This window comes from Argentina silus, assembly GCF_951799395.1.
Source record: "Argentina silus genome assembly, chromosome: 13".
NCBI lineage: Eukaryota > Metazoa > Chordata > Actinopteri > Argentiniformes > Argentinidae > Argentina > Argentina silus.
The window spans coordinates 6,817,116-6,843,113 of NC_139667.1; the positions used below are offsets into that span (position 1 = coordinate 6,817,116).

Below are 25,998 nucleotides of genomic sequence, written 5' to 3' on the forward strand. Positions count from 1 at the left end.
CGTGTTAGGATTATTTGTTCACTCCCTGTTTTAATTTGTTTAAATACACACGATTGAATGAACGATTATCAGTCACATAGGAATAACTTTCACCAAATACAGATTTCAGGTCTAGTATATCTTTTGTTTATTTTACTGACCAGGCTCACTTACAGGTTCTCACGGAAGGGGAATATGAAATATGACAGTCTTGTCGACTAACCCTCAAAACATTACTGACCTTGGGTTTTTAATGTGCGCTGACACAAGAACTCAGAGAAGCCGCACTCGTCCAAGTCTACAATAAAGCCTATACTTTCCCTATAACATGGCTTAAAAACATTAAAACGCTTTTGTGAAAATTAAAACAAAATGTAATAGTTCATAAAACAGGACATGACCAATGTGCAGTAATATCCTGTCCCCACTTAAGTATACACTACAGCACAGCTGAGCTGCCCTGTAGCAGTCAGAGATACAGTTGTACTTTCCCAATACAGTGACAGTAACAATGTGTGCAGAGAGCAGTTCAGTCAGGCGTAGATAAACCTGACAAATTCAATGAACATCATTCTTGAGTACATATCACTGTCCCTTGACGGCTTGATGACATTTTGATAACACATGGAGAGCCTGTTATTACAAATCATAAAGCATCACTAATACATCAACTCACATATTGTAAGCTCACTTTCACAGCTTATTTAAAGGATAAAGGTTCACAGAAAATAAGGTGACCGTGAGTAAATGACAGAGAATGTGTATGCAGGAAACAGACAACACTGACAATGCTGGATTACATTTTTCAAGAGCAGAGAAAAACTATTTTTGTCTTTACAACATAAATATCCTTCTGTGTTGAAGTCTGGCAGCCATAAAGTACAGCGTCCATTAAAAGAGTCAAATGTGGGGATGGGGACGGTGAAATGGAGAGCAAGGTGGTCCCCTTTTAAGAGGTGAAAGTCTGTTTCGACAATAATGATGGTGAGATGAACACCATCAAGTTAACTGAGTCAAGTGGAGCTGCCTGGTGGAAGACGATTGGAGAATAGGATGCTGGATCCTTCGACCACAAGGAGAAACTATCAAAGATAAGGGAGGGAGGGCTTCAGTAAGGATGCTCCGAGACATATATTGTGAGCCGTATGACAGAGCTGCCACGGAAGTTGATGAGATTGTTGACTGTGACCATCTCCAGGTCCAGGACCAGTTCTTTGGGCCCCTTGATGGGGCGTGTCAGAACCAGAGTGGCACTGACATTGCTGGTTTGCTGTAAAATAAGAAAAAGGACAATTATCTTCATGCTGCGGTACAACACTAGTTATACAAGGCCGATATGTTTCTTGTGATTTCCATAACGGACACCTAAATGAATTGCATTCCTATTGTATACTTTCTGCTGTTCACCATTTCCTTCATGTAGGAGTGACAATGTAAGACCAAACACAGCTGAGTCCTGGGCAAACAGAATGCACCCTGCATTTCATAAATCTTTTCTCACACCAAAAACAAACAACTCAGGGAATGTCCTATCATTCAAGACATGGCAATCAGAATCTCCTCTTGAGTCACTGGCTCAACAGAGCTCTACCCCCTTTGCACACAAATTGCTCCACCTGCTGGCCACCCCACCTTACATAGTGCACATGCTGAGTAACAGCTGTGCCTGAGTGTCACCTTATCTCAATGAGAGGTATCGTTTTAACAGCGTAACAGCTTCAGGGCATTAACAGCTTCAGTCAGTATCGAAGGCCTGGGAGCATCCCCTACAACCCTTGGGCCTTGAGCCCTCACTCACCCTCATGTAGAACTCTCGGCCGTCATTGCCTGACTTTATCTGGAAGATGTAAAAGGCCCCAAGGTAGCGAGTGGTGGCCTGCATCTGGAAGATGTCTACCGGCACGGTGCGACCTGAGGACAGGTCCATATGCCTGTACAGGATGGTAAAGGGCCTTTCTTTGCAAGCAGGGTTCTCAGCTGAACACATACACTGACTGAGGGTGAGGGATGGGGTGAGGAAGGAGAGGAAGAGAAATATCTTTAGAACAATATGACAGAGTAAATACTATAATAAGACACCTAAAAAGCAAACATTTCCATTCTACACATCATATTTTTTTGGTAGCACTTAAGTTATAATGAGAGATGTTGAAATGTTTGAATACATATTAAATACATATTAATACATTTAATAGATTATGTAATAGATATGTAATAATATGTTCAGCCAGGGAGTGAGTGTGATACTCACTTGTCACTGAGTTCAACGTAAGGTGGGTCACATTTCAAAGGATCCAGGCATGTATAGCCTCCCTGGAAATTGAAACATACTTGTGCTGTTGTACAGGTGTTGTTACCAGAGTCACATTCATTGATATCTTCAAAATCAAACACACAACAATTAAAGTCAGTTTAGATATCATCATCATCATCAACATCATCAACAACAACAAAAAATAACATCAGCATTAATCATAGCAAATAACATCCACTAGGGGTATACAAATATTGCGCAATGAGCAGTTGTTTTTGTACAAAATAGTACAAATGTATGTAACAATGTGAAATTTGTATTAGCAAGAAGTTGGTATGACATTTCACCAGTACAAAAAACTGTAATATCCAAAGTTATCCATTTTGACTGCTGTGTGTCTCAAAGAAAGGTTTATGGTAAAGTTGGTCACAAAGTCAGTCAGGGCATCATCATGGTCCCCATTACCTTCACAACTCCTGCCATCCTCAAATATGTAGTACCCCGGTGGGCAATGACAGGAGAAAGACCCAGGGGTGTTCACACATGTGTGCTGACACAAGAACTCAGAGAAGCCGCACTCGTCCAAGTCTACAAGCAACACACACAGTATTAATACTCATCACTAAGCAAGTAATCACTCACTGTTGAAACAACAAAATAAATAAATGTTGCAGGAATCTCTTTTACATTCATACATGCCTTTTACCAAACTAGTATTGACCCCCCCCCCAAACATTATAACACAAAGTCAAGGAGTTAATTTCCAATCCCATAAAGCACCCAGGTGAAAGTAGGCACACCACACCCATAGAGGATAGAACAGTGTTCTACCTCTATGGGCACACCTCCCTTCTGCCTTGCTCCACTAACTCCTTAGGTTGTTGTGGTACAGAACATAATTAGCTCTCATCACCGATACACGAAGTCCCGTCGGCCGCCAACTCAAATCCCTCATCACAGTTGCACATGTAGGAGCCGTAGGTGTTGAAGCAGCCATGTGTGCATGGATCATCCTCACACTCGTCCACATCTAGGGAGGGGTGGATGAGCTGTTAGAGGAACTCCTTACTTGCCTTTATAATCACAACACACTATGCACATTGATGTTGGCGAGGCCATCCAAAGGGCTGTGTCATGTGAGTTTGTGTGTGCATGACTGAGAGTGTGTGTGTGTGTGTGTGTGTGTGTGTGTGTGTGTGTGTGTGAGTGTGTGTGTGTGTGTGTGTGTGTGTGTGTGTGTGTGTGTGTGTGTGTGTGTGTGTGTGTGTGTGTGTGTGTGTGTGTACCTTGACAGGTCCTGCTGTCTGTGTTGATGAAGAAACCAGGGTTACAGGAGCAGGAGTAAGAGCCTGGCACGTTGGCACACAGTTGCTGGCAGTATCCATAGCGACACTCATCAATATCTGGTCAAAGAGAGGTGGGGCAATCAGGGGACAGAGAGAGGAAACTGTTTAATAATGCATACAGCACAAGAAATTACACAGAAATTAAAGTACATATATTAATGCTTGACATGCCCTATACTGACAAAGCAAAACAATCCCTTCCATATAATCTGCACCACTCTTGAAATGTTATGATTCAATTGTGTGTCAAACTAAATCATGATCCCAACTTTTCAATCAGACATCATATTTCTCTCTTGAGAAGGAGTTCTTACCCTGGCACTGTCCACTCACAAGCCAGTACCCCTCAGTACAAGTGCAGGTGTATCCTCCTGCTGTGTTGATGCATGCCTGGGTGGGGTTGCACTGGTGAGAGTTTGCCTCACATTCATCAATGTCTGGAATAGAAAAAGAGTGAGATGGGGGAAGAAATGTTAACAGAATGTTGTTAGAAAAAAATAACGTACAGGCGCATCCACAATGCACCATATTAAAGTCAAGATTTTTATTGTTGTTGACACAAACACACCCACACACAAGAAGAGGAAGAGAGAGTATGTGTTTACAGTGTTGCATGGACAGAGAGGGACCATTTACACAAATACAGTTTAAAAAGTCATTACACAAGGTAAGAGACATTAACTCCCTTTAGGCAGCTCACACACTACCTCATAATCAGCACATTTCCTTATGTGGACATCACAAATCAAAATTCCAATGTTTATGGTTCTCAGGCAATGAGGTCACCAATTTATAGAGAAATGGGGTGAGAAGTGGGCGGGAGCATGAAGTCCAGAAAAGCTCTTGTTTAAACAGGCAGTCGAGATAAGCGATACTGTCTGATGGTGAGTGTTGGTCTTTGTGCCAAGTTGGTCCACTGGACCTCTGTGGGGGTGGGACAGGGCTATAGCACTGGGCTGGTGGCCAAAAACAACACAGCCCAGCCCCTGCTTGCAGTTAACGGTTCAAACCCCTCTGTATGGCAGTCAGAGCATCTGCACCCCATGTGTACTATGACCCCAGAGAGCTGAACTGTGTATCACACTCTGGGAGCGTTTCAGTTCAGCTCCTTATATAGGCTGTTTCATGAACAGCCCACATGGCTGGGGTAAACACTGACAATCTTGATCAACTTGAGGAAAGACAAGAGACATACACATATCTCACATTTGTGCCATCAAATAAAATAAAACAATATGCAAATAGAAAACAACAATCCAAAAATTGCCACAAGGCAAATGCTTTCAAAACATAACCATCAAAAACATAATAATCCAATGTACACCCAATGAAACCAGGTGAGACCACACTCAGGCATATGAAGTAAAAACTTCGGCTTGTTTAGCATTGCATGCATCCAATTGAACTAATCATAAAACAACTTAGTCACTACATTGCTATTAGCTTATTAAAACTGTACTAAACTACCGGTATACTAGTTTGCAAATTTTCAAATGCACCAGGAAACCTACAGCATAGAGCATGATAGCATAATAACATGATGACCTACATGATCGAGAGTAGAGGTCATAATTATAACAGTGTTATGTGCAAATGAGAGTAGTTCAAAGTCTCAATCCTGAAGAATAACAAATAACAGAGTCTAGACCTAACGGAGCTCCAAGTGCATGTGTGTGTGTGTGTGTGTGTGTGTGTGTAGTAATAAGCAAACAAATACTATTGACAGAAGAGGTTCTTATAGTATCAAAGGCCCCACCAGAGGGCTGACTGGCTGTTTGGTTCTGCCTGACTGACGCCTTAGTGACACTGACATTACGCACAAGACAAAGCCCTGTCTGTACCAGGCAGCATGGGACAGGATGTCACGGTTTATGAAGTCCCTAGTCCATAACTGTGTCACTCAGCAGCCCCTTACATCACCACACACACCTTGAGAGGTTAGACGTCTCACAGCTATTAACCCAGCCCAGTGGAATGTCTGTTCTGCCAACAAGGCACAGATTTGGCAACAAATGACCTCATCATTGGCTAATGGGCATTGCAGATGGTTGAAAATAGCGGCTCTTGGATTTGTGGTTTACCCTAACAAGGTTTAGAGTAAGATCTCTGAGAGCTTTTCCTTCCCATGAAGAGATGCATATTTGTGTCAGAGCTAAAAGCATGCCTTGGAGTATGAATATACACACATGTTCCACTTATTATGGCGTGACACTTGATTTAGCTGGAATTACAGAAATACAATACTCTAAAGGGTTTGAGAGTTTCTACCTGATCCAAGTCCAAAATATATGTAGAACAGGGAAGAAAATTAGCAAATGTATGTTTAGCACCTGGCATCTATTAATGTTATGGTTATGTTACATTTGCTGTTGTGTTAAACCTTTGGCATCCGGTACTCTTTTGGAAATTCCACAGAATCTAACATCGAAATTGGATCTGTTGTGCAATCTACCAAAGAGCTGATTTTGCTCAGTACGAGAGTCTGTTTTCCTTCCAAAATCATGTGTGATGACAGATCACTACAATGACAATGACCTACAGTACAGTGTGATGTTATCTACCTGCAGTCTATGAAAAACATCATACACAGCTGGCCAACAGAACTGGACTAACCCAGGGAGAAGTGCTGGTAGAAGTGCTGTTGACTGCTTTAGAAGACACAGTCTTGGCTTGTGGACCTCATACCTGAGCTGCCTCAGTCAATGAGCAGAGAGTGAGTCCCTACCAGATTAGAAGTAAAGGTCAAACACCATAAAAAGTTTTGAGCACCTGAAGATTCATTGGGACAAAAGCTATTGTAGCAGATGAGAATCAGCCAGTCAGGGAAAATCTCAGTCAAGAAATCGAGACTTGATATGTAATGTGTTACTGTGCTCAACCGAATTAGATAATGAAATAGCAGCAAAGCGGTCAGAGCTACGCTTGGTATTCAAGAAAAAATAAATATTGACATGGAAATTGACTTAGAGACCGCTGTTGCTTCAGAGGTTTCTGCAAGACTGTTTTAACAGTCATCCTCCAAGCCCAGTACCTAATTACCATCACCACAGATATGAGAGAATTATAGAGCGGCATCTTAATTAGTCTGGATTCTGCGTCTAAAGAAAAAAGATTAGGCTACTGTTTGACCCACTATGATTATGTAGGATTATGCAGTCTAACCTTAATCTATTTAATGTGACCACAAAACTCATAGCCTATTGAACAAATTAATACTCATAGCCTATTGAACAAATTAATACTCATAGCCTATTGAACAAATTAATTTCAGCACATAGTCCAACAGCATTTAGGAGACTTGAAATCTCTGATGAATAAGAGTGCTCACCATTACAAACACCATCCTCTCCAAGTGTGTATCCAATGATACATGGTGCGGAGCGGCTCACGATGGGGTAGCTGGGTGCCACAGGACCTGGTGGGGGTGGGGGGAAAGTGTCGGAAAAGCCCACCGCCGTCTCAGAGTAGGGCGGCTCAGGTAAGGATTGCGAGCCAGATCTGGGATAAGGCTGGCTGTATAGGCCCCGTGGGATGCACAGGTAGCCTCCATTCTGATTAACACATTGCATATCCCCTCGACAGGCTTCTGGCACTGTACGGCACTCATCCACATCTAGTAGATAAAGACATCAATTAAGGTTCAGCTTTCAGAAGATCCACACAGACACGATAAGAAATGACTTAGTATCTTACCAACACATTGTCTTGCTCTGCGGTCGTAGGCGAACCCCTCTGTGCAGGTCTAAAAGGAAAGAGGCTTGTTTTGTCGACCAGTGATGGCAAATACACATCTAGATTCAAAGTCAACTAAATAAACAGTGGAGGCTTTTAGTGAGGTGCTTTTCATATAAAACATTTTTTAAATGCTTGGAGCAATACATTTGTTTAATTCCTTACCATGGTTCATAGTCTACCCCCCAAAAGATGTAATGGAAAACTGCCACTCTACTCATTGCAAACCCACTCACTGGGCTAGGAATGAATGAAATCCATGCAAAGAGATCAGTCTCAATAATTCCAACGAGAAGCATATCTTACCTGACCATTTCCGGAGTGGATGCAAAATAAAGTAAATACCAGAGCTGTCAACATTCTGAAAAGATGGGAGTTTCAGTATTTTAGATTTCGTCATAAATAGACTAATTGAAAGCATATTCTCCCAACATATAAGATTCAATGATACAAAACTATAAAGGAAGTTCAGAAGATTGAGAACTGTTGTGCATGCCATAAAAGGCACTCTTGGTGACATAGGCTAAGCAAAATCTTCATGGCTCAACTATAGACACAACTTAGTAAACTCAGCATCTATGGCTATGACTTTCACAATCAAATCTATGACCGAAACAATTCACTAACCTTGCGTATGTCCAGACACTCAAGCCACGTACTTCAAAAAACATATTTTGTGGGATCCTCTTGATCTCCCTCAAAATAGCGACTCAGACGACCCGTAAATTCTTTAAAGTAGGCAAAGTGTTGATCTCCTTACTACTGTAGCGAATGTGAAAAGCCAATGCGCATGTGGTAGCCTAATCTCGCCAACCTCGACTCCGCGCCTTTACGCGAAAACCGACACCAGGTTTTGATTAACCACTGAAGCTTCGGTACATTGACCAACTGTACGGGGGAATGTCTTTCAAAACGAACTCTTCTATTTTTTCCTCACTATATCAACTGTACAGATTGTTTAGCAATGCAAATTAACGGGCCCCCCGAGCACTAAAACAGCTGGATTCAATCATAGAAAGACAGCCCCCTCGAACCAAGGCGCGCGGAGGGAGCTGGCATAGAACAGTTGGAGGGGGTTGATACTGTAGTGACATTGCAAGTATCCGAGGTCGCATTACACTAGTCTAGAGTATTTACTACTCAGTTATTTGAAGAATCGAAAAACATTGCAGAAATCCACAATGGGGGTCAACGTGACGGGTTTCTGGGGATGCTTTACACATTTAAAAACCCTGCATTTTATTGTTCTTTAAAGAGCCGTGAAGAGGCAAAGACATGGTACTGATTATGTTTTGTCAGTCTCATGAGATTGCTCCAGAAGTTGCACTTCTGTATCTGTAGACTAAGTAATTGCCTCTTGACATATGTCTATATTTTATCTTTCCATCTGGTCTTGACATGTTAAGGCTTGCCTAGGTCTAGGACTAATTTGCCTGGCCTGTCAGTGGCCTACTTGGTATATTGGAGGTTCAGACACAGGTGTGTGTGTGTGTAATATCTATCAACACAGCAGTCATTCATTGTTAGTCAGCACTAAAGGAGCGCTTTAGGAGATCTTTTCTACCTGCCGCAATAAGACTGCAACTCCTCCTCCGGCTGGCTCAATCAAGGTGATCAGTCAGGCTGGGGGATGTTAAATCATACTGGACTGTTCTTACTGTATATGTTTCAGATGTCTATTTTATTTCTATTTTTATTCTATTGTCACTTTATTTTGTTGTTGTTGTTTGTGATGTGAGCTGCTGTAACGCCTTAATTTTCCACCTTAAGTACCTATCTATCTATCTATCTATCTATCTATCCATATTCAGTATCCATACAGAGGTGTTCTAAGGTTACTAAACAGATTCAGTTGGTTCAGTATTGGCATCTGTTAAATCAAATAATCACAACTCAAGATCTATCTCCAGTGTGGCCTGGCAGTGTGTCCGTGGCCAATCACAACACTAAAAATAGCGGGTCATTCAAGTACCACATCCTGTTATGCCTCTATGTGGGCATTCGGAAATAAATCCTTCAATTAAATATGTTCAAGTTCAGTTTATTTTGACACACATAATAAACGTCAAGATATGCATAGGATTTACTGTCGTCCTTGTCCTTCGCTGATCAAACCACTGGTTACACTTTATCTGTAGTTTTTAGCTCAAGGTGATAAAGGGTGAATTCAAAAGTATACCAGAGGAATTCATTCCAAAGGAGCAGACAAATATGCATAATTGTGCAGGGATAGTTGTACCTTTATTTAGTCAGAGAAGCAATATATAAAGTGACTGGTACTGATCATAATTATGCTTCCTCCAGTTTCAAAATGATCAAACTAATTGTTACCGTTTTCAAGAGAGTAAGGATATACAATTTGTATATTTTATTCAATTTACCTGGAGAAACATCTGTAACATTCATTCTGCAGCAGTTGATTGTGGATATTCATACAAAAATGTAGAGCAGATACTGTTACAGTTGGCTAGCCTTCATCATGTAAACCTTTTTTTTTTTTATGTGCAGTTTTTACAACTTGTAAATATATATTTATATTCATCATTTACAAACCAAATCACATACCTATCTGAATAGCAAAAATGTAGGCACTTGGACAGTACTTTCAGAACTTCCTAAGCGCCTATAAATATGAAAAATATCACCCATTTACATATATATAACTATATAATAGTACTGTATGTTTATACATAACAGCAGTCTTATAGTCAAACTCTCTGATCAAACCACAGCCCGCAATTACAGCTATAACCACAAAGCTATGTCGCATATCACAGTCTGACTGTCTGGAAAAGAGAGGATTTTGCAGAAAGTGTATGGTTTTAACAGATGCAGAGAGCCATATAAATCTCTCAACATTGCTGGTGCCAGAAAGCATCAGACACACTTTGCATCAGACTGCCTATACCGTATGGCTAAAACAAGGAATACAATACAAAAGAAAACAAAATCCTCAATCCCCAATCGTAATTCCAACCCAAATGTAGTTTACACAAGATGTCCTCCCACACATACAAAGGTGATGATTATATTTCACTGCTGCAAACAGGAATCAAGAACATTGCCCCACTGTGTTCAATGCATATAATGTAACAATATTGTGGCTTGAACACTTACGAAGTCGAGCAAAGGCGGACACTCAAGGCATGAAACAGTAATTGCCTATGAAGTAGAGCTTTCTTTAATAAAGAAGAAAATTCAAACTCATGATAACTCACATCGAAACAGAAAGGGTCTGCTATGTCTTTCTGCGTGGTAGTTGGAAGTAGCAGAAACAGTAAAAGTGTTGAAAAAAAACTGCTCCATCATCTCAATCCATGTAGTGTCGAGTTCCTCTTAATTGGATAAAGATATTCTAGTGACGCACTGTGGCACCACTCACTGCTTCAGTAAGTCTTTGAGCCCGCTGGCCTCGGCAGAGACGGGCACCGGCGTGAAGGTGGGCAGGTTGGCTGAGATGGGCTTCATCAGCAGGTGGCCTCCTGCACTGCTAGCGTTGGCACCACCGGTGTTTAGGAGGGGAACTGCTGCTGAGCGTGGGGCCAGGAAGGGGTTAGACTCCCCTGCCCTCTTGCTGGCTGCCCCCCCACCTGGGAACACAGAGGTTAAGTTTGAGGCAATGTGGCAGAAGATGAGAATGAGAGCATAGGCACCAGTTTGGTGTGACTGATTTACCGTTACAAAAATATATACAATTGGCAACAGTTACTCCCAGGGGGGTCATTACCTGCCACTGCTGTGGGGGCACCGCTGGTGGTCCTTCCAGGGGGTGGAGCACTCAAGGGCTTGATGTCATAGACTGGGAGTTTAGGTGCGGGGAGTGCTGGGGTGGACTCTACTTCCAGGAATTTCACAAACATCTCTGAAAATGACTGCAACACAGAAAAAAACAGCAAAGATCAGAGAACGGCAAACTAAAATAAAATGCTTTTGTTCCCTTTGTGCTATATGCACGTATACTCACATTGTTAAAGCCTTGGCTGTTGGTGGGTCTCAGGGGAGTGTTAGGGACACTTTGTACCGCTCTGCCTCCTAGCCAGCTGGACACCCAGCCAGTAACCCCATGCCGCCCATCCCCTTCCAACATCTGCAATGACAAGGAGAGGGGCCAAGGAGAGGGGCCAAGGAGAGGGGCCAAGGAGAGGGGACAAGGAGAGGGGCCAAGGAGAGGGGCCAAGGAGAGGGGACGTCAACAGGAGACACAATCTCAGCAGGCCAGCACTAAGGGGTCTGTCTGGGAGGTTGGCTTGATTCTGCCAAGTTCACAGATAATGGCTCAAAATGGGACTAAGAAGGAAGAACATAAACTTCCTCAGGGAACCTGATACTTACAAAGAGGGGTGTTGAGAATACAAAACACCATACTTAGGCCACTACTTGGGCCAAAAACAGTGTCCCCAAACAATGGCAAGCAGACCGTAAATTATGAGTACTCTACACACACACACACACACACACACACACAAGCATTCAGAACCTGAGCTGTCCATAATTCCATAGAAAACAAACAAATAAAACCTCATCCTTGAAATGGATTACTGGGGGCAGCCTTCCCACTGAGGCCTATTCTGAAAAGAGGGCCGGTTTTGTGGGACACTTGAAGTTGTAAACACGACTTCAGTGGAAAATTTCAATGGCAAGAAGGAGAGACGACGAAAAAAACATGAAGTGGAACAATCTCAGGAGCAATAAAAATAAGCCTTCAGTGGGGTTGTAATCGCATTTGCCACTCATTCTTCCAATCTGTTTTCCTTTAAGGCTGTTGGGTAATACAGTCTGAATAGTTGAATCTAGTCCCAAACGGCTCCTGCCAACAGCTCTGGATAAGGAAATGCTTTCTTAGCGGCTTGGGCTCAGCCAGGATTTGCAGGAACTGCTGGAGTTAAAAGTGATCAGACTTTGGGATCGACTACTTAGGGCTGCTGTCGTCATATACTTGGAACACAAAATCAGCCAACTGCACAATTTTATACCGTGTACCTCATTGGTCGTGAAACGTGCCCTCATGCAATTTATGATAAAAAGTGCAGAGCAACTTTAATTTGTTTATAAGAGAGAACACAATTGCACCAGTAGACGATACTACTAATGATTGATGAAGAAAAACAAGTCCCTCAGAGATGATATGCAGTTCCCTGCGTAAGTAATGATATACAGTGCCCTGTACTGCAGCCATTTTCAGTTGTTGTTTTGAGGACGTTTTGCCTAAAGTCTCCTCTTCAGCAAATGAAATGCATGTTTAATAGGGTTTAAATCTGGAGATTGACTTGGCCAGTCAACAACTTTCCACTTTTTGGGCCTGAAAACCTCCCTAGTTGCTATAGCAGTATGCTTTGGGTCATTGTCCTGCTGTATAATAAAGAGCTGTCCAATGAGTTTGGAGGCATTTGCTTGTACTTGGGCTGTCAAGACGTTTCTGCACACTTCAGAATTCATCCTGCTCCTGCTGTCAGCAGCTACATCAACAATTAAGACAAGTGAGCCAGTTCCAGTGGAAGCCATAGCACCCCCTCCACCGTATTTATACACCACCGGGTATACTGAGGATATTGGGCAGTTCCTTTTTTCTCCTACTCTGGTACATGAGTCTTTCAGGTACTTTTTTTTAGCAAACATGCTTAATCATGGTGAGCATTCTTCGGTCATCCACTGTCATAGCCTTCCTTGGCCTACCAGGCCGTTCGCTCACCAGTGCTTTCTTTCCTTTTAATGGTAAAAAGTGTTGTAATTTCTGAATGGTGAAAGCAATATATACACAAATGCCGTCAAATAAAAGCTGAGAATATCTATTTAAACCTTATAGAGTTAAAAAGCCAAAAGAAGAGCCAAAAGAAGAAAAAATGCTCCATTGTCCGATGACTTACGCAAGGCACAGTATATACAGAGCACCATCCTCTATCTCCCCAATACAACAACAATGGCTCTATTGAGTAGAAGCTGGATTCTCATACAGTATGTGAGGGAAGAAATACATGTCTCTATTCCTGTCACCACTGTACTGCTGCCAAGACCAGAATACCTCTTTTCAATAATAAAGGAAAAGAATATTCCCTACAGTAAAGGACCCGAGCTCACAATGATTAACAATACTATCAGTTGTGAAGGGGAAGCCAAGCAAAACATATGACTTGATAGTTTGCTATGAGTATAAACAACAATAATTGAAAATGCCCTGGGGATTCACATTCAATCATCACGGTCTTCATGCTCAGAGATACACAGAAATCAGTGAGAGCACCAGATACATATTTCTAAAGAAGGATTAGAAAAAGAGCGGGGGGTTGCTGTCACCTTGTCAACGTCCTCCCGGTCCAGTCCCAACACGCTTCCCATAAGCATCAGTACTTCACCTCGCTTATTCTTAGGGGAGTGGAAGTACCCCATAAACAGGTTGCGCATGAGAACCCTGAGGAAACAACAATTACACTGGCATGCCTGAAGAAGGAATAGCCCTGCACCCTATGCATCTGTTAGATACAGGCCAAGCTGTGTGTATGGTACAGAAATGTCATCAATTTTACCTACATGATCTTTACTTTGGTCACACCTCATATACAAATGTTCTTGTTCAGGGTCAGCGCTGAATGCTGAACTTACTTGTCTACCCGTCCCTCTGTGCTGTTGAGCAGGTTCATCAACTTGTCTTGAGCCTCCTCCAACATCTCCTGCCTTATGTCCACTGGAGAACACACACAGACATATTTCATGGTCCAGCAGCAGATGTTTGAAAGAAGGCTACAGTCAACACTTCAGTCTCACTCTTTAATAAAATATTTTTGACATATTTGTCAAGCAGACATGCCAAAGAAAAACCTCTGTCATCAATGAGATGGCAGATCAGGGCATGCTCGGGGTGAGTCCACCAGGCCCATATGCAACCATTTCAGAGCCTTTTTTGTAAAACAAATGAATACGCTCACAATCGTCTGGATTTCTATCATGCCTGAAGAGCAGGCAAGTCTGAGAATTTCTTGTGAAGTAATGGCTGCGTCTGAAACTGATAGGGTGAAATCAGCAGACTTTGCAACTAAAAATGATGTGGGAAAATCTACCCCAGGGAAATTCCTGTGCACTATGATTTGATTTATTCTATTTTTGTTATTAGAGAGTGGGAGATAAGAACGTGTGAAACGTGCCTGTAAAACATGCTGGAATGCCAGACGACAAATGAGGGTTGGAGAAAGGGGTCTAATCCTGTGCTAGGCATTCAGCATGAAAGATATGGAAAATGGAGAAAAAAAAAGCCCAGCGTTCAAAGAGAACTTGGCAGTCGGGACGGGGTATAAAATTTACATGCTGTCAGAAAAGAGACAGCAAGGTATCACTGAAGAATGCATATCATCCATAACATCTTAAGCAAAAGCAACAGATGGGCAATGCGAGTCTTTGAACCGAGATATAAATCACGCAGAAAGTAAGAGACATTCATGGTGAAGACAATGATTGTTTCATTATAGCCTTGTAAAGACCATGGAAACATGGTGAAGATACTTTGTAATCAGACCAAAGGCTGTAAGATCAGCTTCATCAAATTTCATGATACCCTCCCCTTGCCATCAGAGTTTGCCCTGGCATGAAAAATCACAGCGAAAGTCTCCATACACAAGGAAATAACCATTGCATAGTGTGTGACGTAATATCTTATGGATCGCAAATTCAAACAGTGAAACCTGTAATGACTTGTGCAGCACTCCTAAAGACATTTGCTCACCTTGTTTTTTCAGCTCTTCAAGCTGCTCCTCCTTCAGATCGAGCTGGTCAGTGAGCCGAGATGCTGAGTCCAGAGCAGCATTGGCCTCGTCCAGGTTGATCTAAGTGGGAGAATGTCTAATCAGATAAACTATCCTGGTTTTGTTCATGTTAAACTCGCAGTGTGCCTCCGAATATTACATATATTTTCAGTCTGGGGGTGATGTAAAACGTATGTAATGTACATGGATATCTTGAGTGATCAATAACACACTGTCAGATCAGTCCAGATGAGGATATGAGAAGTAGGTGTAAGGTGGGCGTGTTGAATGTGAAGTGGCCTACCTGAAGAGCTGAAGCTCTGTCCTCTAAGTTCAGTGCTTTCCTTCTCCACTCATCCTTCTCCCTCTTGTGCTTGTCAAGCTCTGATGAATACATCGCTTTCTCCTCTAAAGGGTGTAATAGTAGAAAAGACAAAACATTAGTAACCTGCGTGGAGGTCAGGACATGCTCTGACGTTGAGTCATGACATTAAAAAAAAGAACAATAGATAAATAATAGAATCAAATCATATTTTCTCTCACAATAACTTGAATTATAGCACCAGGTGCATGATGTGAGAGCGGAGGCTACTTGCCTTGTTGAAACTGCTCCAGCACCATCTGCAGGTTTGAGAGTGACACAGCATACTGGTTGACCTGGTCTTGGGAGGTGCGGAGCTGGATGATGGCCTCGTCTCTCTGTCTCACTGCTCCACTCAGCTGCTCCTGCAGGGACTCCACCTGTAGGCTGGCCTGTTGGCTATGGTGAGGAGAAGAAGTGTAAGATTAGAATAAGACATAAAGACAAGACAGTAGTAGTAGTAATAACATCTTCAAAACAAAACAATTCTTTTCCAATTCAAAAAGACTAAAAAAACGGTGAATTCACCATCACTTGCAACTCGGAACACCTTTATCCGTTTACAAGACAACATTTACCTGGCGCTCTCCACAGCACTGGAGGAGGTTGCCAGAAGTGCCACCCTCTTCCGTAACTCCGTCTCCCTGTCCTCTGCCGCCAGGGCCTCTCGCGTGTACGAGTCCTCGATCTCCAGGAGGTGGTTGCGTAACCTGTCCAGCTCCAGCTTCAGCCGCTGCTCTTTGTCCTTCACGTGCTGCAGCTGGGGGCCACCAGGGAGAGAGGAGTCAAACATGTGTTTGGTCTTAAACAATAAAAGACGATTCACTACATTCAACGATATTTGGTTCCCATGCACAGTGTGCATACTAAATACATATATTAAAATAACATTGAGCATGCGATACTTGGAGCATCTGTTCAGACCCCTGTGCACTTATGGTCGTCTTACCTCACTCTGCACTGCGGTCGTCGCCATTTGCTTCTGTTTGAGTGCCAGCATCACCTGGTCTCTCTCCTGCTGGAATGCGACTGCTTTCTCCTGCATTGACCGCATCTCATTCAGAAGCTGGTTCAGCTCCCCAGACTTGCCCTGTGAAACAATAATAGACAGATTTTGAACTCCTATACTAGAATTAGAGTTACCAACAGATTACATTTGGTTAAAAATCATTTAAAAAAAAAATAATCAAATGGTGAACATATAAGCAGCAACACTGCTTAATTTACTTATTTCCTGCATGTATACTTTACTGTTACTAATGACAATATTTCTAGTTTTATAGGTTAATTTAAATGAAATACATGGGGTATGACATGTCAAGTTCAAAATCTGATCAAAACCTGTTCTTTGTCCTTCAGCATCTTTTCCATGGCAGCAGCCTTCTCACTCATGGAACACCGCTCAAACTCCTTCTCCCTCAGCAGGAGGGACACCTGCATGTTGGTTTCCTGCAGCGCCCGGAACTCCGAGTCCTTCTCCCGAGAGCGCGTTGCCACCAGCTCGTTCTCGTCCTTCAGCTTCCTCACATCCATCTCCAGGATCAGTGTCCGCTCCTTCAGGTTGGTCACCGCCTGCTTCAGCACCTCGTTGTCATTCTGGCAGTTGCGTAGGGTCTCACTCACCTGGCTCAGCTGGTCTCCCTTAGTTTTGATGAGCAGGTCCTTCTCCCTCACAGACCTCTGAAGGGACTCCAGCCTCTCTCGGACCTGCCTGGTCTCCTCCGCCTGGCCTCTCTGCTCATTCTCTGACGCTGACGCAGAGTTGGACAGGCGGTGGTTGTTGTCCTGCAGAGTCCTGATCATTACCTCCCTCTCAGTCAGAAGGGCTCGCAGTGACTCAAGCACTTGATGCTGACCCTCATGGTGCGCTTGTGCTGCCCCCCGGTGACTTGGAGGCTCAGCTGCAACAGGAGGCCTAGATGAAAAGGCAGCCAAAGTGGTCTCAGGAGTCTGTGAAACACTATCAAGCTTCCCTAAGAGAACCTCCTTAGTACTGCTGAGCTTGCTAATGGTCTGCTGGACATGGGCAAGCTCATGGCTCAGGCTACCCAGTTCTCTCTCCTTCTGCTCGTAACTCTGGATCAACCGGGAGTAGTCAACTGACAGCTTGGAGCTGCAGTCACTGTCAGCGGAGACCTGACCCTGCAGCTTGATGAGCTCCTCCTGAAGCTGAGCTGACTCGTGCTGCATGTTCTTCACTGTGGTGATCACCTGCTGCTTCCACTCCTCCATCTTCTTCACCTGCTGCTTCAGTGTGTCCCTCTCCTGCAAGAGCTCCTCAAACTGGTTGCTGCTCACACCCCCAACGCCGCCCCCGAATTCCGTTTCTGAGGCCTGCAGGACAGTCACCAGTGTATGGCACTTCTGGGTCAGAGCATCGATTTCAATGTCCTTTTCCCTGATGATGCGGGACAGATTCTGGATGGTCTCTCGGAACATCTCCTGACTCCCTGATGGGTCGCTCATGGTGGAGAGACGCTGATTCTCCTGCTGGAGTTTTAGCAGTGAAGCCTCCTTGCCTGCCACTATGTCCATGATGCGGTGGTAGTCAGAGCGCAGCTGGCTGTTCTCTCTGGTCTTCTCATTCAGCACTGCCAGCACTTGCTCTCTCTCCACAGCGTAAGCCTGCAGTTGCTGCTGGAGGAACATCACGTCTTGGGTGTGCCCGCTGCCACCCATGGACACCCTGGCGTGCAACGCCTGGATCTCCAGATCTTTCTGCAGGACCATCTGCGAAAGCTTACCCAGCTCATCACGAGACACCATCAGCTGGTCCAGCTGCTTGGCCAGGGACAGGTTCTTCTCATTCAGCTGGCTGATTTCAGCCTCTTTCTCCTTGATGCCATTCACTAGCCTCTCTATGTCCACCTTGGACAGGTCGTGCTTCTCGTTCCCATTCTCCCCGTTCAGAGACTGGGTCTTGTCCTCCTGCAGGATGACCACTTCTTGTATTGGTGGGGAGTGGCTCTGGCGCTCTGTGAGTCCATCCATTACCTGCTGAAGGCATGTTATCTCCTCGTCCTTTGCACAGATGAGCCTGTCATAGTTGAGCGTGCTCTGTTCATGGCGTGTGTGCGCCTGCTCCAGCTCGTTCTGCTGTGCCTGCATGGACTGCTGGGAGTGTAAGAGAGTAGCACACTGCTCCTCTGTGGTCCTTCTCAGGATCCGAACCTCCTGCTCCAGGCTGTCTCTGGAAGACTTGAGCTGGGTGATCTCAGTCTCCAGCTCTGTGATGATGTCCAGTGTCCTGGGCTCGGCCAGAGGCTGATGTCTGCTCTGCTGGTCCCTCAGACGGTCTATCTCCTCCTTCAGGTGGCTGTTCTCCTCCTTCATTCCCCCCAGCTGTTTGTCCTTCTCTTCTAATGCCCGTCTCATGGCCTCAGCTTCCTGGGTTGCTATTAAAATGCTACCCTCCATCTCCTTCTGTGTGTCAGAGGCATTCTGCTTGACGGTCTCCATGAAGGCATCCTTCTCTTGCAGCAGCTCTGTTAACTGCTTCTGGCCTGCCACAGTGATGGTGAGCATCTCATTTGTATCCCTGTGGTCAGACGCCATCTGATCTATGTCTCTCCTCAGCTGGGCTATCTCCAGGTCCTTCTCCTGGTTAAGTTTGACAGTCCGCTCGTGCTCCTTCTGTAAGGCTGAGGCGTCCATGGAGCGGGCCCGTGTCAGCTCCCCTATGGTTTGCTGGTACTGTTTGGACTGCTCTGCCAACACCCTCTCAGCCTGGCTCAGCTCATCCTCCATCTGGCCCTTCTCAAGCTTCAAAGCCTCAATGCGGGTGTCCTTCTCTAAGACCACCCTGTTGAAAGCTGCCTGGCCTTCCCTAACCTGCCTGCCTAGCTCCTCTACTTTGCCCATGGTCTGCTCAACGTCCGCCCTCAGCCTCCTGTTCTCCATCTTCATCTCATAATCTTCTGACATAACCTTCTCATTAGAGTTCCTCATCTCTGCCAATTCCCTCCTCAGGTCTGTCAACTCCCTCTCCTTCTCCACGAGCTCCTCTTTAGAATCATGGTCCTCACTTCCTCTCTCCCCTGCCTGACAGAGCTCTGCTTTGGCAGCAGACAGCTGCTCCTCCCTTTCCTGTAGAGCTCTCTGTAACTCTGAGGTCTCTCTGCGTGCCCTTGTGCCCATCTCCTGTGCATGCCCCAGTTTATCTCTCAGCTCCTTCAATGTGCTCTCTAGTTGCTGCTTTCCCATGTGCAAATCATTTAGGGTGAAGGCACTCTGGCTCAGCTTCTCTCGCTGGGCCTCCAGTTCTTTCTGCAGTGCCCCCTTCTGGTCTTTACTGGCATTGAGCTCTAACAGCAGCCGTTCCGCCTCTGCCTCAGCTTCCTTCAGTTGCCCAGAGAGCTGGTCCCTCACTGAGATCATATGCTAGATACAAAGAAAAAAATAAATCTTCTTTAGTTGTTACTACTAACTACTTTACTTTGCTGCTTCCACATAGAATAAAGAAATGGAATCAAGATTAATGCTATCTTTTCCAACATGTTCTAAAACACAACTGAGTCTATAATGGGAAGTCAGACCTGTGTAGCTTCCTGGTTCTGGTGGTCCAGTTCCTCCAGCTCGGAGATGAGTGTGTCCCGTTCCTGCTGGGTCTCTCTCAGAATCTGCTCTTTTTTCTCCAGTTCAGTCCTCAGCTCGGCAACCTGCCCTGTGCCCTGGGGCCCCTCTCCCTCAGTACTGTCGACCTTCTCAGCAACTTTAAGTCTCTCCAGTAGATCGAACTGTGTTAATGATAAAAAATAAAATGAATGATGTGCTTTTGAGTTAAAAACAAAACACTGAGAACTTTTCAAGAAGCAAAGGATTATATTTGCGAACAAAAACATACCTTTTCCTGTTCCACCACTTCCTTGTCTTTCCTCAAGGTCCCAATTATGGTGTTGAGCTCTAGAATATCTGCATGTTCCACCTCTGCCTTTGGTTCACTCTGTTTCATGTGAAAACAATAAGAAACTATGGTCATAAGCAATTCACATTTAGAGGTGCTGAGGTAAATTTAGTACACATTAAAAACCAATGAGGCCCACACACATTGCTCCTAATGTCACCTGAAGAAACGTCGTCAATAAAAGGGTGGCATTAGGAGCAAAGTGTGCAGGCCTCATCTGTTTTGCTACGTGAAAAAATTACCAGAACCACAAAATCATGAAAATCAGAGAGACAACCACACTTAAACACTATTTGAAACATGCAATAAGAAAACATACCTCAGTAAGACTCTTCAGCCTCAAGATCTCCTTTTCTGCCCCTTGAAAAGATGACAAAAAAAACTTGATGGGCAAATATTTACTGTGACATTGGAAAATAACTACTAGACCATCAAATTCAATACATACATGTAAAATAGTAGTTCCATTTGATCCCAAGTCAGAGTAAAACAGTAAAAGTAATCACACTAACAACATGACACGCTATCACAGTGGATATCCAGGTATACCAGACTAGACTAGACTACCTGCAAGAGCTTTCCTCAGCCCCTGGATCTCGTTGTCAAATTGGGCCTTGTGCAGGGCCTTCCCCTCCTGCTCCTGCACGCGTGTCTGGAGCTCAGCCACAGAGGTCTGCAGACGGGTGTAGTTCTGCAGAAGCTCAGCATTCTCCGCCTGGGCCTCGTCCTTCTCCTGCAGCAGCGTAGCCTGTTTCCTCCCCGCCTCTTCAAGGTCGGAAGTCAGCTCTCGCAGCGTCCTCTCCTGCTCCTCCGCTGCTTCCTGCAGAGACCGGATGGTGTTCTGAAGATCCAACATCTTAGAGGATTCTTGAGGAGCAATGGCTTGACCACCACCTGGAAGGGTTAAAATGGAGGTTGGAGTTCCTATCTATTATTTTCATACATTAAAAAAAAAAAAAATATATACATATATTCAATCCCTCATAAATTCCTATGAATCGCTTCCTTGAACTGAAATGCATAAGTGCCAGAGAAGGAGCCTCACCACTCTGGATCTGGTCCTCTAGCTCCTCTATCCTCTCCTCGTACTCTGCCAGCTCATCCCGGTGGCGGCGTGTGATGTCGGCCATCTTCTGTCGCTGGGCATCCTGCAGTGCTGCCAGTTCATGCTGGTGCTCGTCAACCTCATGGCCCATCTCCTCCCGCAGCTCCTGTTCCATAGAGACATTGAGTGTCAGAGTCTCTCTTACAGGCAGGGTTTTCCATATGTTGATATTATATCTACTCAGTGTGTTCAGTGAGCCTTCAAAATATAGTGGATTGAGATGCATACACTGCTGCCAAAGACTTTATATTGATTACACCTGACGGATGCATGTTAAACCAGAGTATGACTCTTGGTGAGAAACAGGAGGTGTAATACCAACTGCACTAGGCAAATTCTCACCTTGATGATCCTCTGAAGCTTCAGGATCTCTCCTTGGTCACCATTTCCTGCTCCTGGGGCTTTCGATGCCTGAAACAAAATAAGTTTATGATTCACGACACAACTTCTGATGCAGCGCAGCGTTATGTACGGACAGTTACCTGAGAGATACGTCTCCAGTGCGAGGCCTCCGCCTCCAACCGAAGGACCTCTGTCGAGAGACGGTTGATCTCCTGCTGGGACCAGATGACATCATTGAAGTCCATCTCGTCACCATGAAAACCCTGATGGGCCCCTGAGGGGCGGGGCAAGAAAGAGGAAGAGGTAGTGGTGGTGGAGGTGGTGGTTACAGCAGTGTCAGAGGAGCACTGCAGATTCTGCACCTCCTCCTGCAGCCCACTCTGGCGTGCTTTCAGGTGACTGATCTCCACCTGGTGACACAAACATGACTTGTAAGGCATTCTGTTTTTTTTCCCACATTTCTATTACTTGATTGTATTATATTGTTCCATGTATCCATCCATACATCTTTTTGTTGCAGAAGGGTTCGGTACTCTGCAGACTGCTGCTTAATCTGGATCTCTGAAGCCTCTAGCTTCTCCTCCAGCTCTGCATGAATCTTCTTTAGGCGCTCATACTGTAACACAGGAAGAGAGAATATCAATGACTACCAAGTACCAAATACAGATAAACAAATGCTCAGATAATCTGTAGGACTATGGAGGATCAAGGAAAACAATCTAACCTCTGACTTTTGAGTGGTAAATGAAGCCTCCACTTCCTCCAGCTTGGAATTGGACACTTGCAGCTCAGTGGCAGCATCTGGGGGACAAAACATGAAATAGGCCACATATAACATTTACAAACACAGACAAGAGGCTAATACAATCTCAACATCCATATCATTTAGCTAAAAAAAGATATTGGCATATGTGTGAAAAAAATTGCACAGCAAATCAAGCTAGTTTTCCAGCAAAAATATATTTTGATAACTATGTCTACTGGCGCGTCTGGCTGTGCATATAGTAATTTGTTTCTGCACCTTTAAATTCAGCTAATCCAAGAGAACATGATATCTTGGAAGCAGGTCAAGTATTTTCTCTCTCCAACAGTGCTGCACTTTTCTGGGCTGGCCAGTGTGGCCACTGCATGTGACAGTGAAGCACACACTCTCATATTCTCTGCTGAATAAGGCTCACATGACCGCAAAAAAAAAGTATTGCTTCTGTAAATTCCAACCTATCTGTTTATTATATCTTACTAGGTACTTCACAACAGAGATAGTCCTCTCTATGACTCATGCATGGTCTAGCTTTGTGTGTGTTGGAGTTGCATGATCAAAGTTCTCTGTGTCTGTCACTACTTTATCAGTCAAAGCCTTTGTTTACTTATGTCTGACAGTAGAGGCCTGCGTGAATCAGGACTGTAGCAAACAGTCTAATAATAAGTTGTTCATTCAGTATTCTTTGGGTAGCTGCTGCAGCAGTAGCCAATAACTATTTGCCCTAAATGAGCTCCATATGTTACCAAAACCTGGACTTACCCCCAACTTCTTCAACACCTTCCAGTAGCATATCTTTGGTAAAGGTTGATATTTGTCCAGTGATGGAAGACAAGCTTCCCCCGACCTGGCCGAGTGACTGACCCAGGCCGGAGCCGAGTCCACCCAACCACGATGACATCTTCGCAACACGTAAAAATAAACAATAACAGACAGCAGGCCAAACGACTAACTAGCTTAGCTAGCTACTACTAGCGCCTAAGATTACACGCGATGTCAACCCTACCCTCATAGATGTGTTCAATTTAGATATACACCGTGTGCTGGACAACAAATTCTTCTTTGAGGCTTTGTCAGATAAATGCCGGACAGTCTGTTTAGCTGTAAGCTAGCAGCTAAAGTTAGCTAGCTAGCTAGCTAGCTAGATCACTTGCTGCGGTGCAGTTTGACTGACCGCTAGCTGGGTCTTGGTCTCGTTGTTGTGGTTGATGAACCCGGATGAGTCCGAAAAAGCCAAAGACGATCTAGCAATGACATTGGCTAAAAAACAAACATTACTGCGAACCTGGTACATTCAACCAGTTGTATTCATCCTATCATATGTTTCCAAGTCATACAACTAGCTAGCTAGCCGACTGCCACCTCAACCAACTGCAGCCATCACAGCTTGAAAGCGCTGTCAGAGAGCTTGACGTGGACAGCAGAGCAATAGAATCATGGGATGTTGGAGGACAAACATAATCGCCACCACGGTTGCATTCAAGACCGCATGGCTTTGCACTGTTAATAAAAAAAATCCATCTCTATCTCTTGTTCAAATAACGTGATACGGTACTTTTTGTGCATTATGTTCACTCAGCATTGACTGATGTCGTAACTTGTGTAATGTGAATAGTGTCTGATTGAAGTGATGAGAATCAAGCAAGTCAAGTCCAGTCCCTGCTGTAAGTCAAGCAAGACAAGTCATTGCTCAGGTCAAGCAATACGAAATTCTGATGATCTACCCCAGTTTCCACATTTAAATCAGTTAAAAGACAGTGGTCATGAAAAGTTGAGTTTTATTTTCAACATTAACGAAAACTGTTGCAGCCTGCTTATACCTTATAAATCTTACTGATATTTGACATTTTGTGGCAATCAATAACAAGCCTCCTAAATGAACAACAATGGAGAGTGGGGCTCTGAAATGATAATATAATAAAATAAAATATATCATCAAATTATAAAATAAAATCGATATCAACATACTGAATTTCTTTTATAGCCTATTTCTTCTATGGTCTGACATTAAATTGGATTACTACCAAAAACCTAACATACTTTTTATCATCACAGACACAGCCTCCTTGACATTTTCGGTGGCCAGAACATCATGGGTCAACCACATGGTGCCAAATGGAGGATCCAGCAGGGCAGTTTTTAGGTATAGAGGGTCAGAGAAGGGTATGGTTGCTCCATCACTCTGTTCATCTGCCATCCTCACATTGACAAAGATCCCTCTGAATCTTCTTTGGAGTGATCCTTGCAGGTTATGGATCAAGCCACCCAAGTAGCGCACTTTCTCTTTTTGATTTTCCAGGTGGTGATTAAGAGAAAGGATCCAGGGTACCACAGCACTTACGGTCACAATGTTTTCTCATTGAGTGAGGTCTGTGGCTTCTCTAAAAGGTTGAAGGACATCCACTAGTTCCCTAATCTGATTCCACTCTCTAGCTGTGAACACTGTCTCTTTGTGTCCCCCATCTTTAAGAACTGTAGACAGTTTCAGGTGGTCACAGTTGAGCACTGATTTCAGTTGCCTCAGTGTGGAATTCCAGCATGTGGTAACAGAGGCAGGGATTCCACGCTGTCCAAACTCCTTCTCAAATATCTCCTTGAATGAGGTGCTTGTGTGGAGCAAGGAGCTCAACCTGGAAGCTTTGGCGAGAGCTGCACTGACTAATTTAGTCTCTTTAAGGCCATTTCCTATAACCAATTGAAGAGTGTGTGCAAAACACTGAAGTGTTGTCTGGGTTTTTGCACTCAAGGAATTTGCTCTTCCACTGTCAGGCTGTTCCAAATGTCAGAATCATCAAGGTCATCTTCATCTCCCTGTCCTGGAAAACATGTAGTGAACACTTTTTTCATGTTTGCGGCGTTGTTACAGATGATGTGGTCAACCTTTTTCTTGATCTGGTACTCTTCACATATTTGCTCAAACTCTTCACAAATTCTATCCCCTGGGAACCTTTGAAGCGGTTCCACGCAGGCAACTGGGATTTCAGCTGAAGACTGTCATCTTCGATGTTGATCCAGTATGCTGCAGTCTGACCATATGTCTACAGTCACTGGCACATTATCTACCATTGCTAGTTCATTTTTCAGCTTCATTTGCCTATCTGCCACCAGACTGTCAAGCTTTGAAGTAATTGTTTTTCGACTCACTGGAGAGTACTTGTTGTCCACTGTTGACAAAAAGTGATGAAAGCTTTGATGTTCAATGATGGACAATGGCATGTTGCAATTTATAATGAGGTCTGAGGTAATGAGGTTGTAATGTTTTTGTGCTGGTGGTCGTTGCAGTTGTATAGCTGCTCAGTCCTCGATTTGATGAATTGGGAGATTGGAGGCTTTGGTATGGATGTACTCTTCATATCTGTAGACAGTAAACAGAAGAGGGAGAAAAAAAGATTTAGCCCACATTATGATCTTCGTGGCAATTAGCCTCATCAATCCATTATTGTCAACAGAAACAAAGAAACATGAACATAATATAGCACATGTTTA

The 25,998-nt window shown here is 44.0% G+C and overlaps 2 protein-coding genes across 2 annotated transcripts; both read right to left on the reverse strand.

The window, feature by feature from the left end:
* Nucleotides 1-109: 109 nt before the first annotated feature.
* On the reverse strand, nt 110-8,172 carry fbln5 (fibulin 5). The gene is made up of 11 exons (XM_083684057.1): nt 7,939-8,172; nt 7,618-7,672; nt 7,273-7,321; nt 6,908-7,192; nt 3,894-4,016; nt 3,520-3,636; nt 3,147-3,263; nt 2,699-2,821; nt 2,231-2,357; nt 1,778-1,973; nt 110-1,249 (listed from the first exon to the last, which is right to left on the reverse strand). Exons 1-11 carry the CDS (start codon nt 7,980-7,982, stop codon nt 1,088-1,090), a joined length of 1,398 nt encoding a protein of 465 aa, XP_083540183.1. The 5' UTR covers nt 7,983-8,172; the 3' UTR covers nt 110-1,087.
* A 1,492-nt stretch (nt 8,173-9,664) lies between these two features.
* On the reverse strand, nt 9,665-23,907 carry trip11 (thyroid hormone receptor interactor 11). Its single transcript, XM_083682758.1, has 21 exons — nt 23,275-23,907; nt 22,477-22,553; nt 22,258-22,368; nt 21,893-22,162; nt 21,753-21,821; nt 21,351-21,516; nt 20,873-21,199; nt 20,625-20,665; nt 20,246-20,344; nt 19,938-20,138; nt 16,744-19,782; nt 16,352-16,492; nt 15,981-16,162; nt 15,638-15,801; nt 15,346-15,449; nt 15,023-15,122; nt 13,909-13,990; nt 13,603-13,717; nt 11,276-11,398; nt 11,039-11,183; nt 9,665-10,901 (listed from the first exon to the last, which is right to left on the reverse strand). The coding sequence occupies exons 1-21, from the start codon at nt 23,411-23,413 to the stop codon at nt 10,690-10,692; spliced, it is 5,907 nt and encodes a 1,968-aa protein (XP_083538884.1). The 5' UTR covers nt 23,414-23,907; the 3' UTR covers nt 9,665-10,689.
* Nucleotides 23,908-25,998: the final 2,091 nt, after the last annotated feature.